The sequence below is a fragment of the Corythoichthys intestinalis genome, chromosome 20 (genome assembly GCF_030265065.1).
Source record: "Corythoichthys intestinalis isolate RoL2023-P3 chromosome 20, ASM3026506v1, whole genome shotgun sequence".
NCBI classification, from domain to species: domain Eukaryota; kingdom Metazoa; phylum Chordata; class Actinopteri; order Syngnathiformes; family Syngnathidae; genus Corythoichthys; species Corythoichthys intestinalis.
This window is the reverse complement of record NC_080414.1, coordinates 16,093,949-16,113,580: the sequence shown is the minus strand read 5'-3', so window position 1 is coordinate 16,113,580 and position 19,632 is coordinate 16,093,949. Positions and strand designations below refer to the sequence as shown.

Here is a 19,632-nt window from a genome sequence, read left to right as displayed (position 1 = left end):
ATGTGTATGCGGATTGCAGTCATACGGTTTTGCAATTGAAGTGTTTTGTACTTGGTTTAATTATTTTCATTTACATTTTATATTTTCGTTTAAAACGGATGGATGGAAAATCTTGGTTTTGTAGTTCATATTTTTTTTGCCTACTAATTTTCAATTTTATATTTGTATTTTTATATACTACTTTGTTCATGATTGGAATTTTCATTTTTTTAATGTATTTCGATTTTTAAAAATCATCAATTATAGTGCTGCAACGATTAATCGATTAACTCGTGTAATTCGATAAAACAAAAGCTTTGAATCATTTTTTCTTGCTTCGATGATTTGAGTGGCGTTGTAATGGTTTGTTTTGAAAGTGTTTGCGTTATATTGATAGATGCACTGCCCTCGAGTGGCAGCAGTGAATATGACAACTCATTTAACGTTTAAGTTTTTGTTTGAGCTAATTTTTTGCATTCGTAATTTAGTTTAGATGTATATTTAGCATGTTTTTGTGGGAATATGTGCTTGAACGATTTAAGGGCATTATTAATTTTTTTTTTTTTTAAATAAAATTTTATAGCATTTTAGCAATGCAAGCTAGCCAATTGTTTTGTTGCACTAAAATTTATTCTCCTACGCATTAGATGTTCCTAATCCAATTACTCGATCTAATTGAGCTCAATCACTTAATCGATAGTTGCAGCCCTAATCAATTGTATATCATTCAGCATTTTTTTCATTCAAGCAGTGTTCCATTATGATGAAAAAAAAAAAAACATGACCAATGTTGTGGACAAATAACCTTTAATCGTAGAAACAAACAGTGTTTACATGGTCCAACGCGTTCTTGAAAAAATGTGAGCCAAAATGAACACAACAAAAAATAAACCTATTGTTTATGGGTGCGGGTTACAAAAAAAGGAGGAGTCTTCACAGGTCACGAAGCCAAACCAAAAAAATCCCAACGAGGCGTCGTTAATAAACAGCTACCGGTTTTTGTGTTTCCTTTTTTTAAAAAATGACGTAATTACAAAGACGGGAATGAATGGCTTTTACGCCGACAAGTCGCTGCTGTTGAAGCGGTCTTGGTCGTAGACCTCTGCGACCACCTTACGTCCGCCGAACCACCGGTCATTGAGCGCGGCGATGGCTTTGTTCATCTCCGACGCCATGGAGAACTCCACGAAGATTTTGACGATGATGTCGGCGTCCTCCTCCTCGCCTTGCTTCTCCTGGTAGATGATGACGCGGTTGACCGAGCCGAATTTGCCGCACTCTTCCGTCACTTCGCCTTCAAGGTCGTCGTCTATGTCCTCCGGGCCCACCATGTTGCGCAAGACCATTACTGTCGACTGGGAAGACAAGATTTATTGCATTCATAAATTTACATTAGAGGTTCAACAATTAATCGACAACTAATCGATTAGCAAATTAATCAACTATTTTGATAACCGATTAATCGTTTAGGACCTTCTTAAACTTGTCTAAATTCTTGAAAATTATAACACATATATAACTCCTCAGTTGTAAATATCAGATTTCTTCATTGTAATTTTGTTTAGTCAAAGTAAGACTTCACATTTTTGCCAATTTTTGGACATTTGTCAATAAACTAGCTTTTCGATAAGGCTGCAACAACTAATCAATTAATTAGTTGCCAACGAATTTGATAGTCGAAACAGTTGAAGGAAACAGTCATTCATTTTGTCTTCATTGCTATTTACAACATACCGAAAATGACTTCATGGTAAATTGTGGAGGTAATTGAAAGAAGTGGCATTTAGCCGATTAATTAATCGTTTCATTAATTGTCGATTAATCGATTATGAAAATAATCGTTAGTTGCAGCCCTAATTTACATCTATTTAGTTGATTTATTTTGTATTTTAACATTATTTTCACTTTTTGTAATATTTTACATTACGTATTTTATTTTATTAACCACCTATAATTACATTTGTTTCAATACTTTTTCATATTTTATAATTTGTACATTTGTATTTTTAAAATAATAAAACACTTAAAATTCTCTGTAGTTTGTAATTTATAGTTGTGTATATGTAAGCTATCTTTACCAATATTAAAAATTTTTGGTTTATTATTTTTTGGGGGAATTTATTTGCATTTCCCTATTTTTTTCTATTAAAAATCTGATCTAGATTTGCATCCGCCGTTTGCATTTTTTTTTTTGTTCACTTATTTGTCTTTCATTTATATATGTAGTTTTTTGATTTAGCATCATATTTTGAAGTGATTTTTTTTTTGTCATCCAATATTTTGTGGTTTAATTCTAATATGTATTGCATTTTTTGGTATATCTAGTATAATACTGAATGCCCATTTCATCATTTTGAATCCAACTTTTTTTTTGTCTTTTTGTGTTTCATTATTTTCTATGTACTTTTCATCTAACATTTTTTAAGTATTCTTTCACATTTTTAACATTCTTTTCTTTATAGTTGTGTATTTTATTTTCATTGTATTATAGCAGGGGTCCGCAACCCTGGTCCTCGAGTGCCACTATCCAGCTTGTTTTCCATGTCTCCCTCCTTTAACACACCTGAATCAAATAATCATGATCGTTATTCGGCTCCTACAGAGCTTGCTGATGAGCTGATCATTTGATTCAGGTGTGTCAAAGGAGGGAGACATGGAAAACAAGCTGGATAGTGGCACTCGAGGACCAGGGTTGCTGACCCCTGTAATATAATAATGCATATATTTTCTTTTTTTTTTTGGTGGTTGGTTACCTCTGACTTTCTAAGCAGCTTCTGCATGACCATGTGCCTTGCGCTGCTGCCCGAAATGCTCATGTGCTCCTGGTCGCTAAGCATCTCCTGCCCCGTGCCATCCTGGAGGCTCTCCTCTTTCTCCTCCTTTATTTCCTGCAGCTGGCTGGCTGCGGTAGCAGCGGCCGCCAGCACCTGAGTGGACAGGACGGGCGGCGAGGCCAGCACCGGGTTCACTAGGCCCACTTGGGGGAGCACAGGGATGGGGGGTCGGACCGGTGTCACCCCTGCGAGGGAGGCGCACGTTATATACAATAATTGCCGCCGTTTTCGACAAATTCCCTAACGTCTCCACGCTCACCCGTGATGACGCCTGGGGCTTGCGCGGCCATCACGGCCTGCGGGATTCCCATCTGCTGACTGAGAAGCTGGGGCGCGGCTAGGGCTCCCAAGACTGACGCGCCGGCTACGGCCTCCTTGATATAGGGGGTGCCCAACACATTACGCAAGAGAAACAAACAGCGCAGAGGCAGCAAAGTCAACTATTTTGACAGTGTAAGCAGGTGAGGCTCGTCCGATTAGTCACCTAGTGTTGCGACTCGACTGCCGTTGAAAGCGCTAGACACGCGATCCATTTGGCAGTGATGCCAGTTCAAATAGACGGGACGTCAATTGCAGTCAATGGCAGCGAATACGTTAACAGCAAAAATGGTCATCAGTAGAGTTGTCCAATAATATCAAATATCCGATAATATTGGCCGACAAAAGTAGGGATGTCCCAATTGCATATTTCGCACCCGAGTCAGCGGCACCTGATTTTGAGAATCTGCCGATATAGAGTCCCGAGCCAATGCTGTAAAAATATTTTAATTTATTTGAACGAAAGTTCTAAACTGTTTGCAGTACGTCCTCTGCCCCTTTGGAATGTTGCGGGGTATAAAACATTTTTGTTTTGTCAATGCCATTGTATTTCTGCATTAATTTGGAACTTTTTAGTGCTTAACTCATTTGCTCCCAAAAACGTATAAATACATTCCATTTTTAATTGTTTCAGTGTCCCAAAAACGTATTTATATGTCTCTTACGTTTTTTTTTTGTTTTTTTTTTACAAGAGGCATCCCTAGGTACTGTTACCTAAACTGCAATGCACAATGCTCAAAACTCACTTAATAAAATTGGCCACTGGAGGGCAGTAGCGCATTGTAAGAACTCATCTCGGGCCAAAAAAGGAAGTGAAGAATATAGTCAGGAAACGGAAGTTGGAAGGATCATGTGAAGACCCGGGAGAATTTGAGAAAAATGTGGAGAACGGTCGGGAAAAAAAGGTAAACGACACTGGAGGAGTGTTTTGAAAAGAAAACAAAACAATCGTCAAAGAAGGCATAAAAAAAATCTTGATGAGACAGACTGTGACGGCCACAACAGCGTCAGGTTCCACACGCATTCTGCGGCGCTCACGTTGCGCTACTCCTGAGCCCGAAGTTGAAACCAACGATGAAGATGATGGGAAAAAAAGTGAGACCGATCTTGATCCGGACTCATCAGATTACTGGGAGCCCCCTCATTCAACCGGGAGCAGCCGAGAGCCTTCCCCGTTGTTATGTGCGCAAATAGTTCAACAGTTCAATAGTTTAGTTATGTGTAAATAAATTGTTACTTTGCGATCAAAAGCTCTATTTGTCTTATGTTATTTTGTAAAAGGAAAACATTCACATGTTTGGAATGTAACTAAAGCAAAAAATAGCTGTGTTAAAGTCAAAGATATGTTTGAAATGTATGCTTTCGCAAAAAGCTCAATTACTCTTTTTTTATTAGAAATTGGAAAATTGCTCATACTAAGCTATTTTGTAATGCTGATTTCTAAAGAATTGAAAAAGATATGAACAATCTTTTTTTTCTGCTGAAAGAAGAGCGTAATCTTTCTTTTGGTGGGTTCCATGTTTATATAGCAATAGAACATAAATTTCTGTGGGTCTTGCAAAATCAGTCAAAATCCAGTAAAACTGCCGGGTGCGAAGGGCCTTGCTCCGGTGAAAATGTCTGAGAGTGAATGAGTTAATGTTTTAAATTTTTAAATTAAAACCCTGATCGTTTCACCTGATACAGATCCTCTGAAAAATGGCCCGATTTCTGATCATGTGATCGGAACGGCGACATCCCTAGATATTAGCATTTTAAAATACTGGGTCATATCGACATTGGTTTTTCATTATTGGTTTTGGGCCAATATGCATAAGGCAGCATCTTGCTGGCACTTTGCAATTGATAAAAAAAAACTCATGTTTGCAATGTTTTGATTTCAACAATATAGTGGTGCAATATAGGCACTTTTTCCCCACAACTTCGGTTGATGTTTTCCGTTTTTTTACAGAATGTTTATTTGGAAAATCTTGAAGTTGTTACATTTATCATTATTTAAAACATCCAGTGGGGTATCAATACAAATACCCATGATATGTTAGGTCCACGACCGCATATATCGGTATCGGATTTTTTAATTTGGACTATAAAGGGATATTGGTTATCAGTTAAAAAGTCATTATCGGACAACTCTGGTCATCTTTTTTTTTTTTAAGGGCCGGCAGAAAATTGATGGATGTATAAAACGGTGCTGATTATATTTGAAATTACATACAGTATTTGAAAACGTGATTCCGCTTTGGAAAACTATGACCGTTCCCCAACCCAAACTTTGCTCCTTGCATAATTTCCAGTTCAGGCAGGACTACGTCTTCTGTAAATTTACCTGAAAGGTCATTAAATCCCTTTGGAAAGGATTGATACTCGCCTGCGCTGTGATTTTTGCAGTGGCTGCTGCGGCCGCGACGGCCGCCGCCGGCGGTAGGCCACCGGGTGTGGTGGGCGTCAGCAGAGGCATGGGCGGGGTGACGGCCTTGCCCACCCGTAAGTACTGCCCTCCCAGGTCGAAGAGGTTCATCGACGACACGGCGTCCACAGCCGACTGCGGCTTTTCGTACTCTGCGGACGGAACAGTAGTGAGAAAGAAGCTCACGGAGCGCGAGGACGCGACGGCCACGACCCGTCTCACCGATGAAGCCGAAGCCCCTGTGGCGTCCCGAGGTGGGATCTCGGGCTAACATGCAAGATTTGATCCTCCCGAAAGCCTCAAAGACACTTTTGATGTCGTCGTCCGACAGGTCGGGGTGCACCGACGCCACGTAGATGCGGTTAAACGCGCGCGCTTCCTCTGCCAGCTGGTCAATGATGGGTTGCGCCTGACCGATGTTACTTGGGCGCCCAACCTATAGCACAGATCATACCAGCAGGGCTACTTAACGAAGGGGGAAGGGTTGCTATGGGATACCGAGGAAACACTACAAAATTCCCTGACAAGTCAACTCACTCAAGCTCCCTACTAAAAGTACAACACTCCATTTTCCGGAATGCAGTTCTCATGGTACCTTGACTTACAAGTTGCAAACTGACAAGCCTTGAGTTTTTGTTTTTTTTCATATTTATTCATTCATTCATTAGGAAATTATTTAAGACATTTCAAAATATTGAAACAACATATATTTAAAATTGTCTGTGACTTTTTTTTAAAAATTATCTTTAATTCATTGTTTTAGATTTTTAAATGTTTTAGTGTAGTTCCAAATAAATATATTTAAACACCATGAATGTGGAATTCAAACCGACAACTGAATTATTATTTTCCATTCATTACTTTTCTATGATTTTTTTTGTGTTTTAAACTGTGATCAATATTTCCAAATAAACATAAAGTCACTTAGAATTCACTGACTATTGAATATTTAGAAAATAAATAAATAAAATCATTTTCAGTCATTTTTTCATTTATATAATTGTTTTTTTAATGCTTTAAAATATTTCCTCAAACACCATCAATTTGGAATTCATTGTGGCCATTGAATATTTTTAAAAGTTTTTCTATAGTTGCTTTTATTTTTTTAAAATTGATATATTTACCAGTAGTTTATAGAAATTTTTTTAATACAAATAAATGAATTTAAACACCATTAATTTGGAATAGAAAAAATTGTTTTTTGAAATTGATTAGATTATGTAGTTCTTAAAAAAAAAAATTTTTTTTTAACTAAGTTGGAATTATTTAACCATTGAATATTTCTCTATTTAAATACTTTATCATCGTATCTTACTCTAACTGGAACTGAATGTCTTTAGGTAATAGTGTGTGTAGTAGTTTGTAAAAACATGAACGTCAAGTAATGTTTTTCACAACATAGGACAGTCAGACAGTCTGCAATTTTGGTATTTTAGCAAGAAACATGCATTTGACATAGCGGGCCGAATCGGCCTCCAGTTCTCGAGTTGGACGCCTGTGGTCAACACAAACTTTAGCTTTAATGTCTAAAAGTATTAACTCGGAAGTCAAGGTACCAATCTCTAAATCGGGTGGGGAACCACATATTATTTTTGTTAAATCAGCCACGACGGAATGTGAAAAAAATACGACGCAAAGCTAGGAGTAATATGAGGATTTTTTTGCTTTTATTCATTTTTAAATGAGCTTTACAACTACACGTCGGGCCAAATCAATAGTTTTTGTTGGTTTTCCACCCTTGCAGCTTTATTTTCAAACTGATTTACAACTAACTTTTCCATCCCTCTCTCCTGTAGTTTTTTTTTTTTTAACGAGCATCTAGACGGGACTGGGATCTGTACTACAGATGGGGCGGCCAAGCAACACCAACCAGGCGCAGCCCATCATCGGCACAACGCGGGCAGAGCAATGCAGCGCGTGCGCTAAGAGCAGTCCTTGATACAAGTGTTGAAGCGACACATTCGAGACGTACGCACGCAAATCACAAAATCACGCACCTGTAAGTCAAAGACAGACAAAAAGGATAACATTAGTGAGGTGGTGTTGACATAAAAGTATTGTACCATTTTTCTTTTTAAATCAACATTCCTAAATGATTCTGCACAGTGGAACCTCAACTTTCCAGCTTGTAAAAAAATTACATATCGTCAAAAACTGATCAAGTTGCATTTTGGTTGAATTTGAAAAAACGTCAAGGAATTTGTGGTCAGGACTTTGGAGGTTCCACTGCAAATTTGACTGAACTTACCCTTAGTGTTTAAAAGCCTCCTGGCCACTCACCTTAATGTTTCGCCCACCCAACATGACGGAATTCATCTGCTCCAGAGCCAGCTGGGCAGCCTCTGGCACGTCGTACTCCACAAAGGCAAAGCCCTGCGAGGTCCACCACAAGCATGAAAACTGAACATCTCCCCCAATCGCTCGCTCGTTAATAGGGCTGCCACGATTAACGTCGTTTTCACAACACTGCCGCTGATGATTACTCAATGCCAGTTATTATTGTACAGTGGTCTGGCGTAAAATTTTTGCCACAATTCTGAGCGAGCAATGATAGATTTTGAGCAGAGAAAATTATATTGAGCAAAAAAAATCGACTGCGCTCAACAATGGTGTTTGCATATTAATTTTACCTGCTCAATTCACCCCTCCAGCTCTCGCTCAATCTCTCAACCACTGCACTCGCCAGTTTGTCCTTTCTGCGCGCTCAGTTTGGCACACACGTAGCCAATATGCCACAAAGCCAACCAATCACAGAGCCGGCAGAAGTACACCGATTGGCTGTTTTCGTTCCAATTAGATCACTTGTTACATTCGCCCAGAAAAAGCAAAGGAGACAAGACTTGGACGGGAGAAGGATGACTTCATTAGAACAACAGGTTCTATAACATGAGACAATAATCATAATAAATACAGGTAGTCCCCGGGTTACGACGTACCCGAATTATGTGATTTCAACTTTACGACGCCGGAGTCTAGTCCGCCATTCTGTCTCCATTTTTTCCCCCCAAGTCACGTAAACAGTACCTAATTCTTTGTATGACAGGATCCCCTCTTCCCCCAGCACCGCTGCAGTCCTGACAACGTCAGGTCCCACTTCCTTGTTTACATGCTGCTGCTTCTCCTTCCCCAACGCCAACTCCTCTTGCGAGTCCCAATCCGTTTTTTTTGAGTTGGGACAGCAGGCTCACGGTGAGAGGCGACGCTGGCAACTTGAGCGGCCATATGTCCCCTCTCTTGCCTCCTTACTCTTTCCAGAGCGCTCTTTTCTCTCACCAAAGCGATTCACTTGCGCGCACTAATATTTTTATTCATTAATTTTTTTAAAGCCAGCACAGTCATTGAATATAACGACATTTAACACAATGTACTTAACAGTATCTTATTTTCTACTGCATCTTATTAGTATGACGTGTAATACATGTTTTTGGACAGTTATTTTAAGATTTTGGGGGGTAATTAGTAGGGGTGTAACGGTACACAAAAATCACGATTCGGTACGTACCTCGGTTTGTGCTTCAATACAGCAGGTATCATGCATTTATTTTGAACACTGCAAAAACTCAAAATCCTATCAGGATTTACAGTTTAGACCAACTTAAAACTTAACTAGAACTTAAAAATAGCTTGACACAAATAGAAATTCTATTGAAACATTTGGAGAAAAACACCTAACTTTTAAGTGGTGAGTGTAGGGCTGCAGCTATCAAATATTTTAGTAATCGAGTAATCGACTGAAAATTCTATCGATTAAACGAGTAATCGGATAAAACATTTTTTTAGGTAAAGAGCAATTATAAATATAGATGAGAAAAAAAGACATTTCATCTAATATTAAACCATTTTCCGCCAATCAATGTCTTTATTTTCGATGTACATTGTTGAAAACAGCCAACAACCTAATTGCATGTGTGACTATGTGACTAAAAAAAAAGGAATAATTCACTGCTTTCACTTAAAAATTTTTTTTTAGATCTTATTAAAAATATTTCTTACCTAAAAACATTACGCTTGATAACACACATCACTTAAAAGTTTGGTGTTTTTCCCAGATGTTTCAATTGAATTTCCACTTGTGTCAAGCTATAAATTCTAATTAAGTTTTAAGTTGGTCTAAACTGCAAGTCCTGATAGGATTTTGAGTCTTTGCAGTGTTCAAAATAAATGCTGTGCTGTATTGGCGCAAATTAGGCACCAGTGCTACTTGGTGTTTTATCCAGCAATGACTACTGAGCTAAAATTGACAGTTAGCATGATTAAAGTTTTTATTTTACACCCTAATCACTCTACAGCGCTGTTTTCACAGATTAAATAAAGCCTGTATGCAAGAGTTAGCCACGCATCAACAGTGGTCATAATGAATAGAAACCTAGCCCTTTGCAGGGATAACGTTACGTGAGCAAGTCACAGTAACATTAATCTTATTTATGAGCGCAGAGAAGTGTACTGCTTTAAGAACAGCCGCCAAGTCGGTCAATTCGCATCTAGTTCTATGTACATGTGATATCTATGACACACATCAGACCCTACTTGCTACCACCGAAGCAACATAAGGGCGTATTTTTTAGCAACATCGGCGCAGTTTGTAACGGCTGTCAGCCGCAGTAAGTTTTTTTTTATTATTGCTTCTTCCTCTACGCACGTGATGTCAGCGCGTTGTCCCGCATTAAAAGTAGTCCGGGCAAAACGTGATGCTTAGAGCTGGCAAAATGAAACGATTCCTCGAGGTGAATAAAATTACTCGGATCAGTTTTTAAACTCGAGTTACTCGAGTATTTGTTTCAACTCTAGATGTGTGTTATCAAGCGTAATGGCATTTTTAGGTAAGATATATATATTTTTTATAAGATCTAAAAGTTTTTTGAGTGAAAGCAGTGAATTTCTTTTTTATATTCTAGTTACATCTGAGATGCAATTGTTGGCCGTTTTCAACAATATATGTCAAAATTAAAGACATTGATTGACTGAAAATGGTATTAGATGTTTTCTCATGTATACTTATAACTGCTCTTCACCTAAAAATGTTTTGTCTGATTACTCGATAGAATTTTCAGTCGATTACTCGATTACTAAAATGCTCGATAGCTGCAGCCCGAATGGAGCGCAAACCCCCCTATAAAAAAAACGCAAATTATCCTCGAAGTTACGCGTTAGAAATGACATGGTTGTTTTGACGAACTCGTCCAAAGTTTATATTCGTAAAATTACACCGAAATCCGAAAAGCTCTTCAGCTGTCTTTTAATTAAAATATTCTGATCCATGCTATACACAGTAAGGCAAACATTTTGAATTAAATAAGCCAAAGTCAGCTACAATCCAACATCCAGAGTAATATAACAGGAAAAAAAGATTTGGGTCGCCTAATGGCGAACATACTCCGCGATCAACCATTTGTGGCAGCCCTACTAACTAACAAGACTCACCCCCCTCACCTTGTGCTTCATGGTGACCGAGTCCCAAGACATGTCAATGCTCTTGATGGGTCCAAAGGGCGCAAAGGCCTGTCTGATGGTGTCCTCTCCGAGCTCATAGTAAATGGAGCCCACGTACACTCGGCACATGATGGCGAGAGCGCGCTGCCGCTGAGCCGCCACCTGTCACCGGGAAAAACCCACCGCGCGTTAGCATGAGCGCAAACCGTCAACCGTGAAAGAATATGCACACGCACACACAAACGGGAAATAATAAATTATGTATTTTTCTACTGTGCTTTGGTTTCCCAAAAGTAGCCTTTAGGCCAATTCAAAGGGGTTGAAAGGAAGGGGCGGTCTGAAGATAATGAGATAATCAAAAAAGGACAGACCGACTAGTGGAAGACGTCTTATGTACATGTAGAAGAGTTATCGAATGACTTATGGAGGCAGAGAAAACACGGAAGTGATTGACATGCACAGCCCTCACAAACAGTTGGCTTCAGAAACTGACCTGTAGTCCAGGGATGCAAGTAAGGTACAAAAAAAAAAAAAAAAAAAAGAGAAAAAAACTAATCGAAACCGCTTTTAAACCTTTAAAAGCGCAAAATCTTTCGCAAAAGGCTCACTGTGACTTCACACGGCATTTTTTTTTAAGTCTCTCAAAGCTTTTTTTTTAATCAAACGTTACGCTACTTAAGCTAGCATGACTGAAAATATTCACTGTATAAATGCAGGGATTGATGCCAAATCAACAGTCCTTTTTTTTTTCTCCATTGGGAATGCGCACAGAAAAAAATTTAATAATCTATTGACCGATTGTAAAGGTGAGAGAGGATCTCCAAAGCCCATAGTCACTGCTGCCATCTGAAAGACAGTAAAGACGAAAAAGGTGCTGAAAAGTAGGTTAGATTTCCCTTAGCTTTGCTCATTTTTTTATCTTTTAACTTTTCAAAACAAAAAAATGACACCTAGACAGACAAATGCCAACTCTTCCACTAAACAACATAATTTGGCGACTTGCCTCCTCCATAATTTAATGACAAAATCTACAAAATTAGCATTCAAGACTCCTTGAAGGAGAAACACAGTACAGACTTTTCTTTTTTAAACCATTGCCTTCATAGAAATCCCGCCACCTGAAAAACAAAACAAGAGGCACAAGCAGGACACGCTCTACACATGCTCGTTTTTCGCTGCAGTGGAGGAGAGAGGAAAAAAATTGCTTTTTTTTTTTTCTTTCTAAAACTAATGAAACAAAACAAAGCTTAGAACAAGATACCGTTTAGGGTTTCTGTGTTTTATAAGCATGGTGGGCCGCCGGGCTTTTCTTGCCCTCCCCCACACTAAGCTATATTAATACAAAAGCAATTATCAAAAGTATACTTTTTAATCACACGTAGCGGTAGGGTAGAAAGTAGTGCTGCAATGATTAACTCGAGTAATTCGATTAGAAAAAAGCTTCAAAACAAATTTTGCAGCTTCGAGGATTCGTTTAATTAGAGTGACATTGTAATGGTTCGTTTTGAAAGTGTTGCATTTAGTTTTATTGTTTTGGGAGGTTATACTGCCGTCTAGTGGCAACAGTGAATATGCCATAACTCCTCTAACATTACTGAATCCAGCTGCTCCCTGTTAAGACCAACATAAGGTATGTTTTTATTTGAGCCAATATGCTTGTTTATATATTCGTTATTCAGTTTGTAAGTATGTTTAGCACATTTTTGTGGGAATATGTGTTTAAACGATTTGTTAAGAACATTGTAAAAAATAAAAATAAAAGAATTTTATAGCATCTAAGCTAGCAAACTCTTGCTATACAAGTTAGACAGTTTTTCTTTATTTGTACTTATATATATTTTTTCGTATCGCTTATGTATTCTTATTTTTAAATCCATTTATTGTTTTTTTTTTAATGAAAGTGCAATTTTGCATCGTTTGAAGAAACACTCAGGATTTTTACTTTTTCTTCGTATTTGTGTTTTGAAAGTGTGATCTTAGGAAGCCAAAATAAATATTTTTGCAAGCATAAACACTTGTTTATTTGTTTAACATATATCTGAAAATTAGGGCTGTCAAAATTATTGCGTTAACGGGCGGTAATTAATTTTTTTAATTAATCAAGTAAAAATATTTGAGGCATTTAACGCACATGCCCAGCTCAAACAGATTAAAATGACAGCACAGTGTCATGTGCACTTGTTACTTGTGTTTTTTGGTGTTTTGTCGCCCTCTGCTGGCGCTTGGGTTCGACTGATTTTATGGGTTTCAGCACCATGAGCCTTGTGTAATTATTGACATCAACAATGGCGAGCTACTAGTTTATTTTTTGATTGAAAATTGTACAAATTTTATTAAAACGAAAACATTAAGAGGAGTTTTAATATAAAATTTCTATGACTTGTACTAACATTTATCTTTTAAGAACTACAAGTCTATCCATGGGTCGCCTTAACAGAATGTTAATAATGTTAATGCCATCTTGTTGATTTATTGTTATAATAAACAAACACAGTACTTATGTACAGTATGTTGAATGCATATATCCGTCTTGTGCCTTATCTTTCCATTCCAACATAATTTACAGAAAAATATGGCATATTTTATAGATGGTTTGAATTGCGATTAATTACGATTAATTAATTTTTGAACTGTCATTAACTCGATTAAAAATTTTAATCGTTTGACAGCCCTACAAAAAATGTATTCTGCAACGCATTACATGTTTTTAATCCGATTACTCTATTATTCAAACTGATAGATTACCTAAATAATCGATTGCTGCAGCCCTAGTTCAAAGTAGGATTTTTTTTTTTTAACTTCAGATTTTTTTCCAAGATATGAATGCTGATGCCGATCCGATGCTTGTATTTTTAGACCAATTGAAATGCAAAAAAAACCTTTTTCTTCTTTTGTGTTAAACAGAGCTCTGCCAGAACCTCAAGAGTATTGTATGATGTTCTGTTACTATCATAGGTTTCTAAAGAGCAGTCGTCTCACTCAGCAGACATATTAGTTATTTATTTAGTGGCTTGATTTACAGCAGACAAAAAGGACGATTGAACCGAAAACAAGCGAATACTGGACAGGAGCAGAACTTGTGACAAAATCCAATACTCCAAAAGAGCCGTATCGAGTGCTGACACAGATACTGAGTATCGGGTCGGAACATCACCAGTTGAAAGTACGATTGCCGACATCTTATGGTTGGTTGTTGACTGTATTTCAAGACTCCCTGTTTGACTACGTTTAATTATTAATACTTATGATAATACATACTCGTCATAGTATGTAGATAGAATGCCTTTCAACCAACAGGCTTTGCAAGTTTTCCGCGCGAAACCTTTCTTGGGTGCCATTGACGAAGATAACGTTAAAAAAACTTTTTAAAAAGGGACAAAATTATGAATGAATTATCAAGTTTTTATTTTTCCATACTTAGTCATTTTTATTTTTAAATCCATATATATTAATTTTTGATCAATTATCTATACTAACTTTTAATACTTATTAACTGTATGGTTTTGCATTTTAGGATTTTCTCCTTTTTTAAGCCTGTATTTTCCGTACTTTTTTAAATTAATATTACAATACAACAACAATATAAAAGTATATTACTGCAATGTACTTATGTACCGCTCCAATGGTTTATGTGTATTTGGTAACTGTAAATCCAGGCATCGAGGGATTATTGACTGATTATGTTTGCGAGGAGTCAACTAATCAATTCATTGACTGCCATTGACGGCAATAGATGGTTCATATAGATTAGACTTCAACTAGTAATTTAAATTCACAGCAGTAAGATGAAAAGAGCCACGTGATTGAACGGCTAATCATCAGTTGCATTAAAATAACGAAGCGTGCGCAGCGCGTAGTTTATCGCATTTTCAAACCAAGACGCGCAAAGAAAATAAAATGTACATCTCACCTGTAGATTAGTGAGCTGCTGTTGTTGATGGGCAATGGTCTGTTTCACCAAGACACTCTTAATGCTTTGCTCCATGGCATACTTCTTTGCCTGGCGTAAGGGAAAGAAACCACATTTTAAAACTACTAAGACTTGAATACAGAATGAGGAAGGGTTGCTAATAGATAGGCTACCCGCTGCAGCGCCTCCTGCTGCTCCGGGGTGAGTGGCGGCAGGCCAAGCTTAGAGCCTGTGCCCTGTCCATTCTCCATCGTCATAACGTCACCTCCCTGTAATAAAAAAATACATATTATATAGTCTGCAAAAAAAAAAAATACATATTACATAGTCTGCAAAAATGTGTTTTTTTTGTTCAAAGTATTTTTTTAGATGAATAAAAATCTTTGTTAATTTTTAAAATTTGAATATTTGAAACTTTAAAAACAATCAAGAAATATTTTTTTAAAATTCATAAAATATTATAACAAAAAGGTAATCTTTTTAGTTTTTTTAAACATATTTAAATTATAATTAACAGGTAATATTGAGTGAATAGCAGCTAATAAGGGTGTAACGGTACATGTATTTGTATTGAACAGTTTCGGTACGTGGCGCTCGGTTCGAAACTGAGGCGTACCGAACGAGTTTCAGACGTAATGCAACCCTTACTTTTCGAGGCTGTGAGTCGATCGGGTTACAGTTTCTTTGTGTAGATTATATTTACTCTGTCTTCTCTACTATAATGAGGACCAACACGGTAGCACAGTATAACCCAGAAACGTCAACGGCGCAACAACATGGCCGCCGCGAGAACGCAGTGAAACGCGGGCGTTAAACTCAATCAGCCAATGCACACCAGTCGCAGTGCGGCCGCGTGTTAGACGCGTCCCAGAAGCAGCTTAACAGGACGCACGCGAAAAGAACGGCAGAGTTTATTATTTGACGCGACCCTCATGCGTCAATACTACTACCGGTAGCTAGGAACGGGCTGACCGGAAGTCACTCGTGTAAAAATACGGTGGATCAGGTCGATTTTCAAACTAATATGCAATCGTAACCCACTTTTTGAGTCCATCAGATCTCTTGAGTGGTAGATCGGGGCACAGTTGACTTGTCTTTGTTGATTTACTGCTGTCTTCTCTGCTATAATAATAACCAACATGGCCCCGTGTTCAATACAAAACCGTCATATCACAACAAAACAAGTAGGGACTAATATTCACATAGGAACTAAAGCTATACAACATAAAATATACAACATAAATCAATACTACATCACATTTGTAAAATATACACGCATAATAACATATAATAGCCCATTTAAATAAAATCAATTGAAATGAGCTACAACACCTGAAACTAATAATAAGAATAATACACAGATCCTGCTTACTTAATTTATTAATTTCTGTGTGGCGCTTTAACTTGAGAAAATCCACCAATAAAGCTTTTGAAAACCGTTCCTAAGAAAAAAAATATGATTCATTGAGGCATTTCATTTGTAAAATACATGTTAAAATCTTTGTCATTGGGATTGCTTTTTCTCTTTAGCACAGGACTTCTTTTTTCTTCTCTTTCTTTCAGAAAGAAAGCTGACCAATACGCGGGGTCTGAAAGGCCAATTGTTATTGGATTATCTTTAAATACCCGCTACTTTTTGAGCAGAATTCTAGCTTTGTAAAGGCTAATGTTCCTATTGTTGAAAGCACAAAGGTGTGTAATAAACAACTAGCACATTTATATTTTGCATTTTTCTTACTGTACCGAAAATGAACCAAACCGTGACCCCAAAACCGAGGTAGGCACCGAACCGAGATTTTTGTGTACTGTTACACCCCTATTAATAAATAATGAATGATGCATCGATAATCGTGATCATCGTCAATACCGTTATCATCGTTCAATGATCGAATTGTAGCACCCTGAATCGTAATCGAATCGTGTGGTGCCTTCGATGGCACGCCCCTATAGACCCTACTCACATGACATCACAACCACGCCCCCGCGCCATATTGTCCGTCAACTCTCGTGTTGACGCATTACCGCTACGTAAATTCCTCCTATTATGGCGTGTTTTTCTGCTCGTTAACATTTATAATCAAAATGGTGAAGACGTGTGTGGCGGTCAGTTGCAATAACAGAGAAGATAGACGGAGAGACTTGAAGTTCTACCGTATTCCAAGAGACCCGGAGAGGAGATCGAGATGGACTGCTGCAATTCAACGAGAAAACTGGGCTCCAAACGATTACCACAGATTATGTAGTAGTCATTTTATATCTGGTAAGATGCATTTAATATATATTTAGAGGGTTTTGGGCTGACAACCACAATTAGGATCATTGCTAGGCTAATCACCGACAACATACCGTTTCAAATTCAAGATGCTTATTTCTTCCACCATCTTTATTTTTTTGAATAATATTTAGCTGGCAACAAGTGAAAGAAGCTGGCCTCGTCTACGGATCATCAGTTAAACAGGGGTGTCCAAACTTTTTGCAAAGGGGCCAGATTTGGCGTGGTAAAATGTGGGGGGCTACCTGGGCTGATTTACGTAGAACAATACATTTAAAGAAATTTTAGCAAGCCCTTCTGTGTGTCACATTTGCTTTTTTTTTTTTTTTTTTTTTTTAAATTCATAATTTTTAACAATCTCGCCTTTGGGGCGTTCTCTTTCGACCCTCGGGCTCTTGCGAAATACTGCTGCTGTGAAATTAAATTAGCTTCAAGTTGCTTTAATTTCTCGTTGCGTATCTTCCGCGACTGTCTCTTTGCAAATGAGGCAGACACAGTTGTGTACTTTATTGAAGAAATAGTCCAATATGCACCTATCCTTGACACGTCGCAGTCAACTTTTTTTTTTTTTTTTGATTGTCGCCATTTTAGAAAATTGGAAGGGTCACACGGGATAATGTTGCTTAGAGTGCTGTTCTTAAAGTTTTTCAAACTTTCGTGAGAATAGGCTGATTTTGTGTGGACAAGATAGCTGTAGATATCAGGGTAGCAGATGTCAGGCAGAGACTGGGAAGACAGCGGGTCGAAAAACATCGATTTAGGCATCAAATATGGATATGGCGAATGGATGAACTGAAGCTTTTCCACATAACGCCTTTTATGCAACGCATCCAATGAGTTTACAGCGTCAGATAACACCGGGGCTTCCATGAATTGTTCTATAAATTGCACGACTAATTGAAACCATTGAGAATAGGGCTAAACAATGATGGACAATATGGCGGCCGGCTACAGCGACACGTCATTTTGTAATGTTGGTGAGTAGGGTCTATACTGTACAGGTCAAACGTTTGGACACACCTACTCAATCATGCATTTTCTTTATTTTCATGACTATCTACATTGTAAATTCTCACTGAGTGTATACAACAATGACTTAACACGTGTGGAATGATGTACTTAGCAATAAATAAATAAATAAACTAAATAACTAAAAATATGTATAATATTCTACTATCTTGACAGTAGCCACTCTTTGCTCTGACACCGTTTTGCACACTCTTGCCATTTTCTTAATGAGTTTCAAGAGAGTCACCTAAAATTGTTTTTGACCTCACATGTATGCTTTTTCAGGGTCAATTAGTGGTATTTATTGCTTTACCAATAGGGTTTGAACCATCATTTGTGTTGCATTGAATGAGGTGTGTCCAAACTTGTGCCTATAATTTATATATTTTTTTTTAAATCGGTATAATATTCGTGAGCATTTACACTTACACTTACAATCACCATGCGAATGTGTTAAAACCATTTAAATTACCTTACCTACCAAACCCGCAAGGTGTTGGTTCCACCACACTAAGGAAGAAAAGCCCCCGAAGGGAGGAAGATGGGGGGGAGCTTCAACAACTCAACAAATTCTAAAGGAAGGAAATTTGATATTTTAAAAAAGCCTTAAACTACAGTGATTTTAAAAGCGGCACCCTAACGTGAATGAAACAAAAAAACATGCAGTTCAGCGTTAACGCTGGCGTAGCGCTAACGCTAGTCTTCATTCAAAGAATAGCGATGCAAAATAGGCAAATAGCTCACTCCTTACTGAACATTAACTCGTGCAAAGTCAATAGCAATGTTAAAAAATCCACCCAAATTATCTAAATGACGCAGAAATGACTAAAATGGCACTGCGATTAGCTAGGCCTCGTTTCGGACAGCTATCATTGATAGCCATTCATTACAATGGCGCGCAAAGCAAATCACATTTCTACCTCTTCGAATTAATCCCTTAGCTCAACAAAAGCAACCTTTCGACAACTATATAGTCCGTACACATATTTAAAGAGGCCCACGCGAATAGCAATTCAATTAACACGCTATTATTGTCGACGAAAAATATTTACCGCAGTCTCCGTGACCGCCATGAAGCACAGCTCCTTGGAGAGGCCCTGGCGCTGTAACCATCGCGAGAATTGGCAGAGACGAATTCTCCAAAGTGAAAGTCTCGCGAGAGGAATATAACAATGACGTAACCGAGCGGAAGTCATGCTACCTTACGTTTTAGCTAATATTTAAATTAATCGTAGAAAGCGCAAATGTAACGCTTAAAGACATTTAGCATACATTGGCTCAATTATTTAGGTAATCAATGAATCTATCCATTTTTTCGAACAGCCGAATAATCAGATTAAGAACATTTAATGTGTTGCAGAATAAATTTCAGGATATGTAAAACGATGTGTTCATGCTTGCAATAATATTAATTTTGGCCTGCTAAGATTAGCCTTTCAAAAGAACATTAAATGTGAATACAAAATAAAATTCT

General features: G+C 37.8%; 1 protein-coding gene across 6 annotated transcripts; it reads right to left on the bottom strand.

The window, feature by feature from the left end:
- Positions 1–657: 657 nt before the first annotated feature.
- On the bottom strand, positions 658–19,283 carry LOC130908973 (poly(U)-binding-splicing factor PUF60-like). Of its 6 annotated transcripts, none has more exons than XM_057824965.1 (12): positions 19,211–19,256; positions 18,631–18,730; positions 15,052–15,147; positions 14,879–14,968; positions 11,764–11,814; positions 10,969–11,130; positions 7,819–7,911; positions 5,761–5,974; positions 5,500–5,690; positions 3,073–3,187; positions 2,733–2,998; positions 658–1,334 (listed from the first exon to the last, which is right to left on the bottom strand). In XM_057824965.1, the coding sequence occupies exons 3-12, from the start codon at positions 15,133–15,135 to the stop codon at positions 1,035–1,037; spliced, it is 1,566 nt and encodes a 521-aa protein (XP_057680948.1). In that variant the 5' UTR covers positions 15,136–15,147; positions 18,631–18,730; positions 19,211–19,256; the 3' UTR covers positions 658–1,034. The 6 variants fall into 6 exon arrangements, with proteins under 6 accessions (XP_057680948.1, XP_057680950.1, XP_057680947.1 ...); XM_057824964.1 differs by having other exon boundaries at positions 662–1,334; positions 18,640–18,730; positions 19,211–19,283; XM_057824963.1 differs by having other exon boundaries at positions 663–1,334; positions 18,636–18,730; positions 19,211–19,274.
- Positions 19,284–19,632: the final 349 nt, after the last annotated feature.

What these genes read in the sequence shown, in the direction of transcription:
- LOC130908973 (XM_057824964.1), bottom strand. Translation starts at nt 15,135, where the DNA reads ATGACGATGGAGAATGGACAGGGCACAGGCTCTAAGCTTGGCCTGCCG. An exon ending in TGGGTGGGCGAAACATTAAG is followed by an intron (nt 5,975 to 7,818) that starts GTGAGTGGCCAG and finishes TCTGTGCTATAG; the next exon opens with GTTGGGCGCCCAAGTAACAT. An exon ending in AGCTGCTTAGAAAGTCAGAG is followed by an intron (nt 1,335 to 2,732) that starts GTAACCAACCAC and finishes TTGTCTTCCCAG; the next exon opens with TCGACAGTAATGGTCTTGCG.